At 32.7% G+C, this 19358-nt stretch overlaps 1 protein-coding gene and 1 long non-coding RNA gene across 2 annotated transcripts in view; both read right to left on the bottom strand.

Moving 5' to 3' along the window:
• Window positions 1-2720: 2720 nt before the first annotated feature.
• Window positions 2721-3980, bottom strand: LOC128172527 (uncharacterized). The gene is made up of 2 exons (XR_008242294.1): window positions 3624-3980; window positions 2721-3398 (listed from the first exon to the last, which is right to left on the bottom strand). It is a non-coding gene; the product is annotated as an uncharacterized LOC128172527 (long non-coding RNA).
• Window positions 3981-10509: 6529 nt separating this feature from the next.
• LOC128174347 (multiple epidermal growth factor-like domains protein 11) overlaps window positions 10510-19358 on the bottom strand; it is a 118015-nt gene continuing 109166 nt past the window's right edge. The window contains exons 15-21 of the mRNA XM_052839916.1: window positions 18249-18386; window positions 16038-16175; window positions 15658-15795; window positions 13493-13630; window positions 11758-11895; window positions 11396-11533; window positions 10510-10649 (exon numbers count right to left, since the gene is read on the bottom strand). Coding sequence (XP_052695876.1) covers window positions 10510-10649; window positions 11396-11533; window positions 11758-11895; window positions 13493-13630; window positions 15658-15795; window positions 16038-16175; window positions 18249-18386 — 968 coding nt within the window. The remainder of the gene's footprint in view (window positions 10650-11395; window positions 11534-11757; window positions 11896-13492; window positions 13631-15657; window positions 15796-16037; window positions 16176-18248; window positions 18387-19358) is intronic.

Genomic DNA, 19358 nt, shown 5'->3' with positions numbered 1-19358 from the left:
ACTTGATCCCCCAATTGTGGCCCCACCCTACCCCCGGGGGCCATGATTTGAACAAACTTGAATCTACACTACATGAGGATGCTCCCATTTTAATTTGAATCTTTCTGGTCCGATAGTTTTTGAGAAGAAAATTTATAAAGATTTTCTCTATACATTCCTATGTAAAACTTGATCCCCCAATTGTGGCCCCATCCTACCCCCGGGGACCATGATTTGAACAAACTTGAATCTACACTACCTGATGATGCCTCCACACACGTTTAAGCTTTACCGGCCTAATAGTTTTTGAGAAGAAAATTTATAAAGATTTTCTCTATATATTCCTATGTAAAACGTGATCCCCCCAACTGTGGCCCCACCCTACCCCCGGGGACCATGATTTGAACAAACTTGTATCTACACTACATGAGAATGCTTCCACTCAAATTTGAGCTTTCCTGGCCTAATAGTTTTTGAGAAGAAGATTTTTAAAGATTTTCTCTATATATTCCTATGCAAAACTTGATCCCCCAATTGTGGCCCCACCCTACCCCCGGGGACCATGATTTGAACAAACTTGAATTTACACTACCTGATGATGCCTCCACTCAAAGTTGAGCTTTTCTGGCCTGATAGGTTTTGAGAAGAAAATTTTTAAAGATTTTTATCTATATATTCCTATGTAAAACTTGATCCCCCAATTGTGGCCCCACCCTACCCCCGGGGGCCATGATTTGAACAAACTTGAATCTACATTACATGAGGATGCTTCCACTCAAATTTGAGCTTTTCTGGTCAATAGTTTTTGAAAAGAAAATTTTTCAAGATTTTCTCTATATATTCCTATGTAGAACTTGATCCCCCAATTGTGGCCCCACCCTACCCCCGGGGACCATGATTTGAACAAACTTGAATCTTCACTTCCTGAGGATGCTTCCATTTTAATTTGAGCTTTTCTGGCCTAATAGTTTTTGAGAAGAAAATTTTTAAAGATTTTCTCTATATATTCCTATGTAAAACTTGATCCCCCAATTGTGGCCCCACCCTACCCCCGGGGACCATGATTTGAACAAACTTGAATCTACACTACATGAGGATGCTCCCATTTTAATTTGAATCTTTCTGGCCCGATAGTTTTTGAGAAGAAAATTTATAAAGATTTTCTCTATATATTCCTATGTAAAACTTGATCCCCCAATTGTGGCCCCATCCTACCCCCGGGGACCATGATTTGAACAAACTTGAATCTACACTACCTGATGATGCCTCCACACACGTTTAAGCTTTACCGGTCTAATAGTTTTTGAGAAGAAAATTTTTAAAGATTTTTATCTATATATTCCTATGTAAAACTTGATCCCCCAATTGTGGCCCCACCCTACCCCCTGGGGCCATGATTTGAACAAACTTGAATCTACATTACATGAGGATGCTTCCACTCAAATTTGAGCTTTTCTGGTCAATAGTTTTTGAAAAGAAAATTTTTCAAGATTTTCTCAATATATTCCTATGTAAAACTTGATCCCCCAATTGTGGCCCCACCCTACCCCCGGGGACCATGATTTGAACAAACTTGAATCTTCACTTCCTGAGGATGCTTCCATTTTAATTTGAGCTTTTCTGGCCTAATAGTTTTTAAAAGAAATGTTTTAAAAGATTTTCTCTATATATTCCTATGTAAAACTTGATCCCCCAATTGTGGCCCCACCCTACCCCTGGGGACCATGATTCGAACAAACTTGAATCTACACTTCCTGAGGATGCCTCCACACAAGTTTAAGCTTTACCGGCCTAATAGTTTTTGAGAAGAAGATTTTTGAAAAATACCAACAAATTTTCAATAATTCTCAATTATCTCCCCTTTAAAAAGGGCGTGGCCCTTCATTTGAACAAACCTGAATCCCCTTTACCTAGTGGTGCTTTGTGCCAAATTTGGTTGAAATCTGCCCAGTGGTTCTTGAGAAGAAGATGAAAATGTGAAAAGTTTACAACGACGACGACGACGACAACGACAACGCCAACGACGACAGACAACGGACAAATTGTGATCAGAAAAGCTCACTTGAGCCTTTGGCTCAGGTGAGCTAAAAATGGAACTGATTTCATAAACAATGACAAATTGTTTAAAAGACGCATAGCAAAAATGGGCACAAATCATAAACAAAGTAAAACTAGTGATTATATTGTGTTTAAGGCATTGGATTGGTAAACAAGCCAAAAAAAATACAAACAAAAACAAACAAACAAACAAAAACCAACAGACAGACAAACAAAAAAACAAAACAAAATAAAAACAACTTGTAAAACACGTTTTTTATAATTTAGGATCTAGTTATAAAAGCAATCTTTACACATTAAATGTTCATCAAGTTTTATTTCATTTAATCTTGTCATACACACATTGTCACGGTTTCCGTTTCATTTATTCTTTTAAAAACAAATTCTTTTTTTTTATTGCTTCTGATCTAAACAAATGTCAACTCATTATAAAAACATCGAGCTTATCATTTCCTTAAGTAAAATTTATCCAATGTGGTACATGTAACAAACTGTTGTTCTTTTTAACATAGTTTTCAATTGTTGAGCCTATGGATCTCCTTTACATTAATAACTAGTTGATTATCTACTCAACATTGCCTGACTGTATTTAAATTAACACATTTTGGATGAGGTTTATAATCCATTCATTTAGTAAGAGTTTGTTTGATTGTTTGTTTTTTTTTAACATAAAAAAACTCACCAAGAATGTATTGCATTTAATAAATACATTGATAAGCAATAACGAAATACAATGGTGTAAAATGTGACATGGATAGAATAAACCTATATCATGGTGTTGTCATTAAGTAAATCATCTGAAGGTTTTGAAAATCAAAACAATTCTCTTAAATGTGTGTTCTTTTAAAATATATGCAAACGCTTTCACAATTGATTCCCTGCTGAATCCATTGTCTAGATATCTTTATATCTCACTAGAATTTTAATTCAATAAACAAATTAATGTTTTTCTTGTCTATAAGAATACAGGTGTGAAATAGATAAAGTTTGGTTTTAAAGAAATGTTGAACACCATTTATCCATTGTTCCTGTTATAGGTTTCAGATAATCTTAAGTATTTAGAAGGATTCTTCAACATATAGCTCTTAGGATCATACAAAACCGTTTTATGATGAAATGCAGAGTTAACATTTTTATAACCATGCAACGGCTCGAACAAGACTCTTGAATTTTAGAAAAAAAATCGCATCTCATATTTAATGCATGCATCGTGTGTTAATGGTTTCCTTAAATGTCCCTAGATCAACGCAGTATTTGGATATATCGTCAGTATGATTCTTTCTGCTCGGAGTATTTTTAAACCAGTCTTCCTCGGGTTTCGTTGAGGAATTGCGACTCTGGACTTTCTATCTGGTTTGGACCTTTGTAAAAAAAATATCATTAGAATAATACCAATCGTACACTAATTAAACATGAGAAAAAAATACTCACGTGTACACTTAAAAAACTTATGAATTTATCTATTCACCTAGTACACATTTTACATGTATATCAATTTCTTCACAAAAGTTCCATATCATTTGCTATTTGCATTGCTTTTTTTCCATGTATATTATGTATAATTTTCTGTTTTTAAAGAAACTTACTATGAGATTCCTCTCGTTTTCTGTATATTGTAATGGCTTCTGAGCGTTCCTTTAAGCAACGTCTACATATATTTACATTCATACGACACCTGGTCTCTCTGTAAGCAAATTGCAAATTGTTAGTGAGATAAGGAAGATGAAATGATCGCTGTTCATATAACTACGTTAAATTTAATCATGATAATTGTTTTTAATTCCTGTTAATAAATAATTACTGTTAATAATAAAATCAGAGGGTTTCATTTTTTAACATAAGCAATCACCATCCGAATCAAAGAATATTTGCATCTATTCAATCGTTCAATTTGTTCTAATATCGATGCAGATATTTTCTTTATGTTCAGCTCGCCAAGCCTATTTGAGTACATATATACTTTTATACTTATAGTATACTTATACTTTATAATCATTTCAACGTGTTGGATAAAACAAATATACAATTTTGCGGTAATAGAAAAAGTGATGTGGATTTTACAGGAACATCTTCAAAAACAAGGTCACTGAAGCATTGAAGCAATAGGCTGTGTCTAAAATAGTGCTGATCAGAAATATCTGATAAAGCACCAACTGTTTAAAGCAAATGTTCATCTCACACGTATGGAATTAAGATATTTATATTTTGACTAAAAAAAAATAATAAGCAATAGTAATATTTACGCACTGTATTTCTAGCTTACAGCTTGATTACGGTATACTTTACAATGAACTTTATTTGGTTTTCCTGAAATCTCTATTTGTAGTTATAAACTTTCATTTTGGGAACAGCACTAAGTGAAAACAGTAACGTGGAATGCACGTATCACAGCATGTCACGGAAGTCACGAAAGAAGAAACAACTTGTGATTAGAGTGTACACAAGTGTCTGTGAGTACACCTTTCCGTTAACATGAAGCAGACAAACTGGTCGATAGAAATTTAAACTTCCTTTATTGTATACATTCGAACTAATAAGATATAACTTAAGCGACAAGAAAGGAAAATTATAAGTGTATTCATTTAGAACGTTTAACATAGTTACATGTAGACATTCAAAATGTCTTACTGTTGCTTTAAAAAAGGCTAACCTTTTACATTAACTGTACACGGTCACAGAAATCACAAACTTTGTTGAGTTAGAGATAAAAGGTATAAAAAAGTTTGAACAAGGCAATTTCCATATAACATATTTTCTACCTAACTGTATATCCGTTCATTTAAATAGTGCCTGTTTGGAAGGATAACAGTTAAAATTGACACCCCGAGGAAACCATTGTCAACCGACGAGAAGCGGAGGGTGACAATGGTTTTCGAGGGGTGAGAGTATATAAATAGTGCCTGTTTGGGAGGGTAACAGTTGAAATTGACACCCCGAGAAAACCATTGTCAACCGACGCGAAGTGGAGGTTGACAATGGTTTTCGAGGGGTGTCAATTTCAACTGTTATCCTCCCAAACAGGCACTATTTATTTTGTTATACTGAATGTCTTTTTTAAAATTTTAAAGAAAATTTTACTGCTTTTATATAGGAATAACGTGAATTCTACAGCGAACCGTACGCGCATAATTTTCGCGCATGTAACATTTTTTTAATGTTACCCGTTGCCACGTGCGTTGCTAACGCTGAGGGTAATAGTAAATATTATTAACTGCGTCTTAACCAATCAGATTTCAGTATTTAACATGAAAGTATAACAATTTCAACTGTTATCCTCCCAAACAGGCACTATTTATTTTATTATACTGAATGTCTTAATTTTAGAATTTTTTTTTACTGCTTTTATATATAAATGGCGTGAATTCCACGGCGAACCGTACGCGCATAATTAACGCGCATGTAACAATTCGTTATGTTACCCGTTGCTTAGTGTGTTGCTAACGCTGAGGGTAATAGAACGGATTATCAACTGCGTCTAAACCAATCAGATTTCAGTATTTACAAAAAAGTATAATAATACCAAAATGTCGACAAACAGCCTAGTTAAAAAGGCAGCGCTCATAAACAACAGCAATGAAACACCTAAGCAATAACATAATCAGCCCGTTCGTCGTTAAATGCTAACAGCATTCATGCGTTAGTCTTTTTCAGCAATCGAAGCAGAAATCGACATATTATTTCAAAATTTGAAGTCTTAATACCTTTTATAATTTATATGTTACAAAAATATATAAATAGCTAATACCCGTTAACAATTAATTAAGGATGGGTAACCAGTGTTAAGTATGTGGATTACCTATATTTGTTTCAAATAATGAACATTGAAATCAAGTATCGCCAATTTTAGAGTAACAGTAAAAATAGTATAAGATTTTTAAAGAAAACAAAATCAAAGCGCTAAAAAAACACCACATTCTGAGCTGAAACAAATAGAATCAATATTATAAAACAAAAGGATAAATGTTGTTGCAGAAGAATGACGAAATAACTTTTAAGGCAAATTCGATTTGAAACAAAATAATTTGTGTTCCGTTTGCATTATTTTAGAGGCTGTAAATCAACTGTTCTTAGTTAAGGAACTCCAAAAATATATGTATGTTTTCAATTTATTGAAGTTATTCACCTTTGCCGTTTTGGATGAACTTCATGTTTTAATATTAAGTGCCTTCTCTCTTAAAGAAAATCAAATATGAGGAAGTTATTTAACAAATCCTATTTTGATCATGTATAGCTTAACAGGTTGGGCACAATTACTGCATTGAGGAATGATTACGCTAAACGGGAACCATTCCCCGTTTCAGTGATTAAAAAAAAACTCCCACAAATGCGTGAATTTCTCGATGCATGTAAAATAAATCAAAAATCCCACTTAAGTAAAATGAAGCGCATGAGAAATGCAAGGTGGTGCAAAAGTACAATAATCAACTGACCTTCCTGGCATAACACTTTAGTCCTCCACAGATGCAAACGAATATTAAACGATTTTGAACTCGTGGAAATCGTGAACATTCCTGCATTTGCCGTAGATTTTCCATTGATAGTTTGCTTTTACTGCCTAAACCCCCCAAAATTTTTGAGTTTTGTGCTCAATGAGTTGACACAACTTGACCATTCAAGAAAAAATAAAAATAAATGCAGAAATTGATGTTTATTTTGGATTGAATATTTTGATTTCGGGGAGACCATGACAACTACGGAATCTTGTGCAAGCAATGTTTTTAACACCAGGCATGGGCACGATTACTCAAAAAAGTAATCGAATAATAATCGATTACTCAGGGGAATTTTGTGTAATCGATTATTAATCGATTACATTCATTTTTGTCCAGTAATCGGTTGAAATCGATTACTTTATAACATGTAACCGATTATTAATCGAATACTTTAGAAAAAATAACATTAAAATGTTCATGGTACCTGTTCTGAACACATCATATAAAAACTATTCAAGTTAATTTGGTTTTAGAGTTAAAGGGGTATTTTCATTATGAATGATATGAAAATTTGAAACTTCATATTTCAATCTTCATAAAATAACATTTTATAATTTCTACTGCTTATTCAAATGTCAAATTATAAGCAATTATATAAAGGTCTGTCACGTAAACAAGTTTTTTTTTCTTTGGGGTTAACGAGTTTAGATAAATTCTTGACCTTGCACCTTTAGCCATCATAATTATTCGGTTGTAATTGGTAATACGAGAATTGAATTTGATTAAAATTTTATAATTTTTAAAAATATCATCGGAAATATGGAAAGAACTTTTAGGCAGCCTTGCTTTATGTGTTTTGAGCTTGTAATTGTGTTGATTTTTAAAATAGATCCTAAATGGGGCTATTTTAATTGTTATCTAACATGATCAGGGTGGTCACACCCTATTAACTGCTTTGTGGATTCCTTACCTGACAAGGACAAACACACTTAACGACACTTACACACCCTTTTGTATCTTTCTCTGGCAAAATAGACACAAAATATAAAACTCTCTCTCTCTCTCTCTCTCTTTCTCTCTCTGATAATTGTCAGTAGCTTAGTGGTTTTTCAGAACCACACTATGTTAAAAAATTCTTCAAAGAATTGTGAAACACAGAGTAAACTGATCATCTGATTCTGTACTCGATGAAATGTCAACCAATATTTATATTTTAAGTGAAAGTTGAAAATCATAAAAATGAATATAAACAGTTTTATTCAATGAATTGTATTATAAACACTTGAAGAGTATTTTTTTATACAATAAGTGCTTCACAATATGTTTATGTAAAAAGTAATCGAAAGTAATCGAAAAAGTAATTATAATTACACGGACTTTTTTAACTGTAATGGATTAAATTACGATTACAAGTAATCGAAAAGATCTTCGATTACAGATTACTGTCGATTACTTGAAAAAGAGTAATCATTACAATCTATAACGATTACTCGATTACGATTACCCCATGCCTGTTAAACACATATCGCAAACTAAAATCTAAAAGAAAATGATATTAAAATTAAACTATGTTTTTGTAGACGAAACTTCAATCCAAAACCAAACAATGATTAAAAGAAATTACTGTTCCATATTTTAATAAAACAAATGAACAAAATATTGAACGTTATAATTGTATGTACAACTAAATATGTGTACAGAATAACCACATTATTACCCGTAGAGGCTACCTTAAGATATTGCTGAAACGATTTTGTAGTAAAACAGGATCGCTCATTTTTGTATTATGCACTTAACATCAAGATATGCTGATTAATTCTAAAGTGGTAGAATAAAATTTAGATATACTAATCCCATCATGTTTTACATCCTCCTCTGCAAATTAAGTTAAAATGTACTTCATGTAGAATTGTACGTTGTTTATCGCCCACCATCAAGAAAAGTCTGTTTTATCTGCAAATACAAAAATCATTGAACAATTATACAATCTCCCATTTAATACACTGGATAAAGGGTGAAATATAATGTAAGAAGCATCTGTTTATTTCAAAATACATTTTAAGTTAATAATTTAAACTACTGTAGACATATTTTTTTCCACGGGGTCATAATTCTGCGGAATCACAATATCAATTCATTGAATGAAAAAAAAATCATTTGAATAATTATTACTAAATTTAGTTCCGAGCGATTTTCATTACCTAGAATTTGTCCAACTTTGGACTTAAATTGTAAGAACTGTTCACACTGAACATTAATTATCGGTTGTACACTGGTCGGTAGTCATTAGTTAGCCGTCAAGATATTACGACGCTGTCTAAAATCTTTATTAACTTTCAATTTTTGGGTTCACATGTCGTTTAAATTATGAGTTGATCAGTTTTGTCAATTAAAAGTCAGAGCACAAAGGGATCTAAAAATTGCAGTAAAAATACGGGTCTTAGCACGTAGTTAATTGGGTCATTGAAAGACAAACTCGCTTGGGGCACTTTTGTCGTCTGACACGTGCCGTTATCTCAAGCTGGGAGAAGTTTAAATTTCATGCAAGTAAATTTACAGAAAAGTAAAATCTTTAGGAGATTAAATTATTTATTATGTGAATTCTCAATACAAATTTGTTTGACAGTTTGCATAGATAAAACGATATCCACTGTACATTGGGTACACGTATATGCAAATGTTATATAATGTAGAAACTTCGGATTATCCTTATTCATGTAATGCAATTTCAAAATGTCATTCTAAAATGCACTTTAAGTACGCTGGGGAAAAATTCCGCGGAACATTTGTGCCCGCGTTCATAGCGTAAATTAATATCACGCGGACAAAAATACGTCTACAGTATTTAAGATGTGACTTACGTTTTCAGAATTTCCAACATAGACACAGTGTGCTGGAAAACAAATCCGGCACCATGCTCTGATAACTTGACAGAAATAAATAAAAAATAAAATATTGAAAGCTTGCATTGACTTGCTTAAATAACATAAGCGCCGACGACGCAATGACTTTTATTACATATGGCGCATTTTACTCATTGTATGTCTCCTAAAGTCCCAATGTGGCTGTTAATCAATTATTTTCATGTTTAAACTATTAAAAGGCTTTTATTATACATTTAAATAATTTCTCAAAAAGATACCAACATTTAAATGAATAAAAGTAAATCTGAATTAAACATTCAAATGATAGTAGATTTTGAATAAACAACGGAAAAATCCAAGGGAAAATTAATTTAATGCATCAGTAAAATTCTTTAATTACTTAAATCCTGAAACATAAACATATTTGATTAAAAGTTTACAATTAATCTAAGAATGTCTGTAGTTGTAAAACTTTGTTAGATGTTGGTATTATACACCTTTAACTTTTTAGCTAGACTGGCAACGACATGATAGACTGCTGAAACAAATTTACATAACATTTTTTTCACTGATTAATTGTTCTTACAGTTTACCAAAAGCAACACTACAAATTGCAATATTTTAATAAAAACTTACCTTGCCTTGTTATTTCAGTTTTTCTCAAGCCTTCGTTTTCATGTTTTTTGCTAGGTTTCTTGATTAACGTGCGTAGACATTCGCTGTCATTTTTTTAAATTTGTCGTTTGAAATACTTTTACGGCGCATGACAATTTCAGGAGTATATTAAATTAACCTATTTTTATGCTTGATACATTCAAACTTGCGGTGGAAAGCATGATTTCAAAAACATCCAATAAGTCTTAAATACAAGCAAACATTATAATTTGGCACTTCGATCAAAAGATAAGTCATCAATATTTTAACGCAATAATGAAAAAAAATACTGCTATAGTAAATCACGCCTAAATATACAGAGATAGAAAACAATAGTAAATTAAACTTATAACTTTGCTTTCTTTTTGAATTTGTCTGATATCAAATTTTGTACTTCCAAACTAAAGAAAGACATATATTGCATGCACTATTTTTTTCTTTAATAAAAGAATTTATTATGATGTAATCACTTTTAATTCTACTCACTTGTGTCTAGTATGCACCTTTGTTTCAAACCGTAATCAGAAATTAAAATATGCATTTCCATAGCCAACATCACATCCAATTAAGCAAGTACCATTAATCGGAAAGCAGTAGCTGTTGTTTCTACAGTGCCCGCATGTTTCAATGCATTCAAATCCATAAGATCCTCTATTGCATTCTAAAACGATTATAGATACAACGAATGTCAGACAACTGTTGCTGTTTAGATCAGGTTAATGCAGTAACAATAATTGCATTAACTTGCATCAGTATTGTCTTACAACCATAACAAATCTAACCATTAACGTTAGTGAACGTTATTTTTTCTCGTAAAATTGCAAAAAGTCATTATTATGCCTTTTTAGTCTAATTCTAACATTAAGTTGACATCAGCTTGTTTCCTTTTGTTTTATGTTTCTTTTTTTAGTAAAAATAAAACATAGGTTTCAATTTAACAACATTTAAAAAAAATCGTTTACAATGGCACTTGGTTTGATTTAGAAACATTATAATTTGATCGAAAAAATGACTCCCGGATGGCATATGTAAACGATTATTTAGTTAACAACTGAGTACTGACAAGTCATGTTTTCATTGATTAACTTTTTTTATTACAAAAAAAATCTATTTTCACTTTGAATTTTGTCATATCATCATTCCTATATATATGAATCAAAGTTTACTTTCGTTTTAAAGAAGCTTACTGGGTATTTTATAACACTTATGGCATTCATGTGATACATCGCCATTTTTTAATAAGTTATCACCACTTTCCTATTAACCTGCAGTATATTTATATAGTGTTATAATACTTATGGCAAATGTAATTCATGTTATACATATCCGTATTTTCAATATGTTATCATCACTCTCCTAACTACCTGCTGCATCTCTAACTAGTTGTCCTGATAACTTTCTACTCACGTGCCTTACATAAGTCACCCTCGTAGCCAGCATTGCAACCAGTGAAGCATGTTCCATTGGTATTAGAACATTGACTTTCATTGAGACAGTTTCCACAAATTTCGTTGCAGTCAACGCCGTATGAACCACTGTCACAATCTTTTAAATAAAATGACAAGAACTGACTCTAACTTAATATTTAGAGGATAATATAGGATGATATTTAATGCTACCTTAAAATTGATGCACTTCTCGGTATACACTGCAACAGTTACATGTTGTCATGCCTTTATTAAAAATTAATAAATATAATAAAAAATCTAGGTGATGAGAACAAATAGAAGGATTTTGTTCCTCTGCCTGTACCTGTATTTTTTCCTTACCTGTTTTACATATGTCTCCTTTAAAACCAACTTCACATCCAGTTAAGCAAGTCCCATTGATATGAGAGCATTGGTGTTCATCACGACATTGCCCACATGTTTCATTGCATCCAATACCATACGATCCTTTGTCACATTCTGCAAATATATGATATTAATATATATTTTTGCTTTCCATACAAATATTGACGCACGTTTTGATTTTTAACAATACCACAACTAAACCCACACTAAACGTTTAAATGTGTTGGTCTTTGAGATTTATGTTTTTAGAAGAACTATGTAATCATGTATGATATGCAAAATTTATCTCGATGCTCAGTTCCCAAAAACGCTTACATGTTACCTGGCTAAACAGTAAGACCACTGAATGTAGCCAGGGACACAACAAGAGTCTCATGAACCATTTATAGTCTTACACCCAGCTCAAGTATCATAATATTTCTTATCACACTCATTTCCAAAATTTGCACAAAGATATGCTAATGAAAATGTGCGAGCATTAAATAACATAAGTATCATTGAAAAAAAAACCACATCACAACCAGTTAAGCATGTTCCTTGATATGAAATTTGTGTCTATTTTTAACGAGAGTAACCACAATATTTGGTATATCTAAAGTCATATATTTATATATACAAAGTATTATTCCTTCTATTTCTTATGGAAATTTATAGTTAATTCATAGCTCTATAAAAACAGCCAGACTGAAAAAAATTGACACGCCCCATTTATCGACTGGTCGAAATCTACAGCGGCTGAAACTGAAAAGAAAATGACAGAACTCAAATTGACACGTCTTGTTTATAGATTGTTTGAAACCTACAGCGCCCTAAGAAAAATCACGAAATTATCGGGATGATGTCAGACTCAAAGTCTTACAGGAGACAATTTGGCTGTTTCTTTGAGCTAAAGTTTTGTACTTTAACCGTAATTTAGTGAACTTTACTTACTTTTTATAATCAATTTATTTATTAGTTAAAAGAAAGATGTAATGTAAACAATAACGTGGGTTATGTATTTTATTTCGTATACTTAAAGACAATATAATTTTTTCCACCCTGTGCGATAGAAACAGAAAATTCGCCCACCCGCGTGATATAAACCTTGGGGATGTGATATGAGATTTATATAACACCACTCTCCGGCAATCTTCGGATGTTTTATCACACCCCTTCCCGTTAATAACCGGCTATTATGACGTAGAGTTATGCGTCGTTCAATTTCGATCTCTGAGTATGACGTCAAATACATGTAGTTACGTCGACGTCAACTTAGTATACAAACAGCTGGCGCAAAAATAATTCAGAGATGAAATACATAGACACAGAGCAATTTTTTTTAACAATAATCATTAATCACATGTTTTTATTGCTTGTTTAGAATTTATATTAGTATATGATATAAACTGACTGCTCTCAGGCTGATATACAGTGACTTCGGGCTAATATTGGATGCGATATAAAAAAATTTCCATGTAATAATCCATATTTCTGCAATGTCGCTACCTTCATATCCTGCATGGAACACCAAAGAAAGCATTTAATTGTTTAAATGACCCGTTGTCACCACCTTAATTATGTTACGTTAACACGCTAGAACAGAAAAAATAATATAACTTATCAACATAGGTGATATATACTATAAACACTTATATACGTTTTGATGTTTAGAGTGGCATGATTGCAATCTTTTACAAAATAATCATGCTGCAGAGTGTCAGAGCTTACTTACGTGTTTTACACAAGTCCCCTTTAAAACCAGCATCACATCCAGTTAAGCAAGTTCCATTGACATTGGAGCATTGGCTTATATTACGACAGTGTCCACATGTTTCATTACATTCACTACCATACGATCCTCTGTCACATTCTGGAATGATTAGAAGAAATAAGTTTTATATATATATATATATATATATATTCTGTATATATATTCTGTATTCCACTTGTATCTCAAGCGACTGTGTAGTGCGCGGCCAGCGCGCTAGGTTCCGTTCGTTATCGAAAGCAAGATTTTTTGTCTTGCCTAGATAGCCGAGTGGGGAGCGCGGTGGCCGCTCACTGCTAGGAGATTGGGTTCCAGAGGTCGTGAGTTCAAGCCTCGGTCGGGGCGGATGGTGGAGCTCCAACAAAAGTGAATTTCTCTGTGCTTTATATATATCTTTATCATTCACTATGGGCAGGTATATGTCAATTTGAGAGTTATTGCAATGTTTGTGCTTGTTATATATGTTTGTATCTATGCAATGTGTATCGTTCCGATCCTCTCAGATTGTCGTTTAACTGTATTCCACCTGTATCTCAAGCGACTGTGTAGTGCGCGGCCAGCGCGCTAGGTTCCGTTCGTTATCGAAAGCAAGATTTTTTGTCTTGCCTAGATAGCCGAGTGGGGAGCGCGGTGGCCGCTCACTGCTAGGAGATTGGGTTCCAGAGGTCGTGAGTTCAAGCCTCGGTCGGGGCGGATGGTGGAGCTCCAACAAAAGTGAATTTCTCTGTGCTTTATATATATATATATATATATATATATATATATATATATATATATATATAATGATGAACGTTTTGCTTCTTTAGCGAAACAATAACAACATCTATTCATAACATTCAAATGTGTTTGTCCTTGTGATTTATTGTTTAAGACGTTACCATGCAATATGTACAAATTTTATTTCGATGATTTAATTTCCCAAAAAAAAAAATACACGGTTATTTAGGTACAATGATTATGGTTATATGTGTAACGAATTATATTTTTACTATTAGAGTTATTTGGATATAAATGTACATGTAGCCTGCTCAAACAACCAGCACTCTAAAATAAACCTTTCTACAGTGACATTACTGTCTTTAGCGTTCTCTATCACGAGAAGGTGATTTATGTTACCTCCAGTGTTGATTGGTTTTTGTTTTCCGAGATGAAAAAAATTATAAGTTTGATAGTCATTTTCATAAAACAATAAATATTCTTGTGTACGTTTATATGTTGATTCTTTTGAATAAGGTCTTAATATTTTGGTTTTTTTTTTAGTTTATGTATGACGACACTCTTTAGTTTCCAAAATAAAAAAAATATACACGGTTATTTAGTTACAATAATTATGGTTATATGTGTAACGACTTTTTTTTTACTATTAGAGTTATTTGGATATAAATGTACATGTAGCCTGCTCAAACAACATAATTAGGTTACCTCCAGTGTTGATTGGTTTTTGTTTTTCGAGATGAAAAAAAATGATAAGTTTGATTGTCATTTTCATACAAAAATCAATATTCTATTGTACGTTTATATGTTAATTCCTTTGAATAAGGTCTTAGTGTTTGTTTGTTTTATTTTAGCTTATGTATGAGGACACTATGTTGAATGATTTTAGGCCGGCATCTATGTTTGGACAATGTTGATGTTTTAAAAAAGAAAACCTGACTGCTGGAGTAAATCTTGAACATGTATGGTTTGATAGTGTGTCGTCATTCCTCCTATCTTTAACTTTCAATGCTGAGTGCGCGGTACTAGTGTGTTTGTTTGGTCAACCCTGCTTGTGTCTGATCTTTCTTTTGCAATTGTGCGGCACTCCCTGTTAGCGTTACGTTTGTGTTGTTGGCGCAAGTGCACTGTCATCCCTGCTTCGCGCAGTGATTAGGTCTGCACTTATGCTCTGCATATTGACAGAAATCAGGGCTATCTGATCCTATCTCGATCCGATTCTACCTCTTTTACGATCCCGCAAAGGAACACAAGCAGTTACTAACTTACATGGTACAATTTCTTTTTACAGTTTCATCTGATGTAGACAGCAATATGTGTATACAATATGTTACAAGGACTTTATACATCTACATAACTATCAAGCCACCGCATAGGTTGCTTACATGAGTGAAATATAATTACAACGCACTCACGTGTTTTACACAAGTCTCCCTGATAACCATCATCACAACCAGTTAGGCATGTTCCATTTGTAGGAAAGCATTGACCGATTTCACGACAGTTTCCACATTTCTCTTTGCAATCAAAGCCGTATGCACCTTTGTCACAACCTTAAACATGTAAAATAAATTAATCAGTTACAAAATGACCAGCATAGATGAGATGTACTATAATCATACTTATACATTTTGATGTTTTGAATATCAAAAAAGGTTTTCGAGTGGAAAGTTTGAATCGATCATTATTCATACATCTTTAGACTTTAGGTACTCATTACCAATCAAATGACTGGATTTGACATAAAATCGTTAAATTACAAGCTTGACTGTTACTTTACTGATTTAATACTTACGTGTTTTACATAATTCTCCATTAAAACCAGCATCACATCCAGTTAAACAAGAGCCATTGATATTGGAGCATTGGTTGATATCACGACAGTGTCCACACGTTTGTTTACATTGAAGACCATATGATCCTTTGCCACATCATATAAACATTTATAAAGTTATAGTAAGGACTTTATGTGAACAAAATAAAGGAGTATAATCCAAAATCAAACCTCGTGTTTTATATATATTCGTATACTTTTATGCTAAGTATGTGATTTTTGAAAATTTAAATTTTATAATAATGGGTAAATCGGGCTAAATCAACAGCTCTATACACTAACTAGCTTCAATAAAAATATTTTGCATATCCGCTTCAAGATAAAAGACAAATGTGACAACAGCAAAAAACTTCAAAAAAATTTAAAAACATAAACGCAAAGCAAAATAAAACAAAAACAATAACAAACCATTATTTTGTGTTTTCTCTACCAAGATGTACGTTTGCCAAAATAAACGTTAAATACAGTTATGATACTGTTATAAATGTTACTGTGATCATAATCTTTTGAATATTGTGTCTTTTGTCTTAATAAAATCAAAAAGTCACATTCACATATGACACATATTATTGTAAAACATGTAACAGATTGACGTATGGCTACTTTTATCGTTTAATATATTTTATAACCACACAACACCGTGTTAATCATTTCTCATACAGGTAAGTATGTATGGCATGTTGAATAAAATAAAATGTGACACATTCTGGAGACTTCTCGAAATAAAGTATTGAAAATAATACATTAACAATCCAAACTGTTCATTTTTGTTGTAGAACACATTATTTACGATCGCGGCAAAGGTACGATAAGTGTTAACACTCTGGACCGTTACTCATTCTATCAAATTCCACGTAATGAACTCATGTTTGTGTTCTATTTGTTTATTAGTACATAATTGATGGATAATTTCATAGATATACATGTATCAAATAGTGAGCATTGCCATTCTCGAAAAGATCTTAAACAACTGTTCATATGAATATAAACCTACATCAAAATTTGAACCCCTAATCTACATAAAAAAAAAAAAAATGTCAATACTCTTGCATATTAGTAATAATGTATACCATACATATTTGAGAATATTCAAATGTATTTCCTAAGTAAAAATTCAACACCCCCCCCCCCCCCCCAAGAAAGAGTAGACAAATCCTATTTAATAAGGTTTTTAAACATTTTCCCTATTCATTACGCTTCTTGAGGATGCTTCCACACAAGTTACTGCTTTTTTGCAAACTATACAATGAAACTCTTTACATTTCTATGTAAATATTCCACCCCAAGGTAGCCCAATCCTACCCCTATGAATTATGGTTTGAACACATTTGGATCTATACTACCTGAGGATGCTTCCACTCAAGTTACAACTCTACTGACCGATTGTTTTAGATTTTTCTCTCTATATTCCTATGAAAAACTGCCCCCCCCCCTATTTTGTCCACAACGTACCCCCGGAGATCATGATTTGAACAAATTTGAATTCGCAATACCGGAAGGTCCTTCAACCCAGATAACAACTTTTCTGGTCAGTTTCCTTTTTTCTTTATCATATCATGTAAGTATTCAACCTCCAACATTGTGGCTCCACTAAACCATCGGAAATTTGAATTTGAACAAACTTAAAACTATACTAACTCAGGATGCTTCAATTTCAGTTTTTCTGGTCAATTGGTTTTTGAAAAGATTTTGTTTTACTATATATTCCTCTATAAAAATTCAACCCTCCATTGTGGCTCCAACATACCCCCGAGGATCATGATTTCAAAAACTTGGATCATAGTACCTGAAAATGCTTTAAAACATATTACAGCTTTTCTGGCCCATTGGTTTTTGAGAAGATTTTTTTTTCAAATATACGAACAATTTAATAATTCTTAATTATCTTCCTTTTAACAGAGATGGGGCCTTTTAATTTAACAAACTAGAACCCCCTTCATCTAGGGCTGATCTAAGTGTTTGGTTGAAATTGGTTCATTGTTTCGGAAGAAGAAGTAAAACATGTTAAAAGTTTACAGACGGACGGACAGAGAGACAGACGGAAGTCAGACAAAACGTGATCAGAAAAGCTTACGTTATCTTTGATCTCAAGCAAGCTAGAAAAGTATGCCATATGTCCTCATCCATCCATATATATGTAATTTAATGGGTACTACGTAGATGTCTACATACCTGTTTTACACATGCCCCCCTGATAACCAGCAGCACATCCAGTTAAACATGTACCATATATATGGTGGCATTGGTATATTTTACGACATTGTCCACATTTTTCACTGCAGTTAACACCAAAAAATCCTTTGTTGCATGCTAAAAGTAGAAGAAATACTAAAAAAAAAATGTAGAGCATGTTGCGTAGAAGTGTAAGTACTACAACTGTGAACACCAAAATGGCGCCATAATACGCCAATATGCCTATCAGAATATAATATCAATGAGACAGCAAACCGGGTTTTCTTTTATGTGAACTGTATCCATAATCCATGTCAACCCTGAAATAATACACACTACCTACCGTATCCCATAAAATGGAGTACCCTTTATATTTTGCAAAATATAATAACTAAGTTCAAAAGCTAATATTTTATTTTCATGAATTATGAAAAATTAAATTCCTAGCAATATGCACATCTGTAATATATGCACAATTCTGCAAAAGAAGAGCTTTCTATCTTGAAATCTGCAAGTATCAGAAATCAACATCTTACAATAAATACACCTCTAATATATGTACAATTCCTTTGTTAAGAACTGTAGGAGAAGTTATCCATACAATGAGGGTACCCTTTTGACAGCCCTCCGCTTGCCATTTTCACCATTTTAATAACCAGATTTTTTCGTTGGAAAATCCGGTTGATAAAAAATGGTAGACAAACCTTTTAAGGTTTCATAAAATTCACAGTAACATATTGCCACATACATGTACATGTAGATGACGATACAATGTTTAGTCTCCATATAAATTTGGTTTTTTTTTTCTCAAATACCAGAAATACCTTAGATTCCCTAGCTGACTTTTTTCATCCTTTTAAAATTAGGATAAACTATTAGAATTAGGCAAAATTATATGCTCTTCTTGTCAAAAAGTTGCAAAGTTGAGCCAATATTTAAAATGTCATCAGTGATCTGTGTAATCAAGGCTACACAACCATCCCTTATATTATCAATCATGAGATAGCTATGAAAAAAAAACCCTGGAACGCCGATTTGTAATACAGAGAAAAACACAATACCTAGGAATTTGCTTATCATTTATAACTCGATGTGCTTAGTATAATATAC

The sequence above is a fragment of the Crassostrea angulata genome, chromosome 2 (genome assembly GCF_025612915.1).
Source record: "Crassostrea angulata isolate pt1a10 chromosome 2, ASM2561291v2, whole genome shotgun sequence".
NCBI lineage: Eukaryota > Metazoa > Mollusca > Bivalvia > Ostreida > Ostreidae > Magallana > Magallana angulata.
This window is presented reverse-complemented; position numbering and strand designations above follow the sequence as displayed.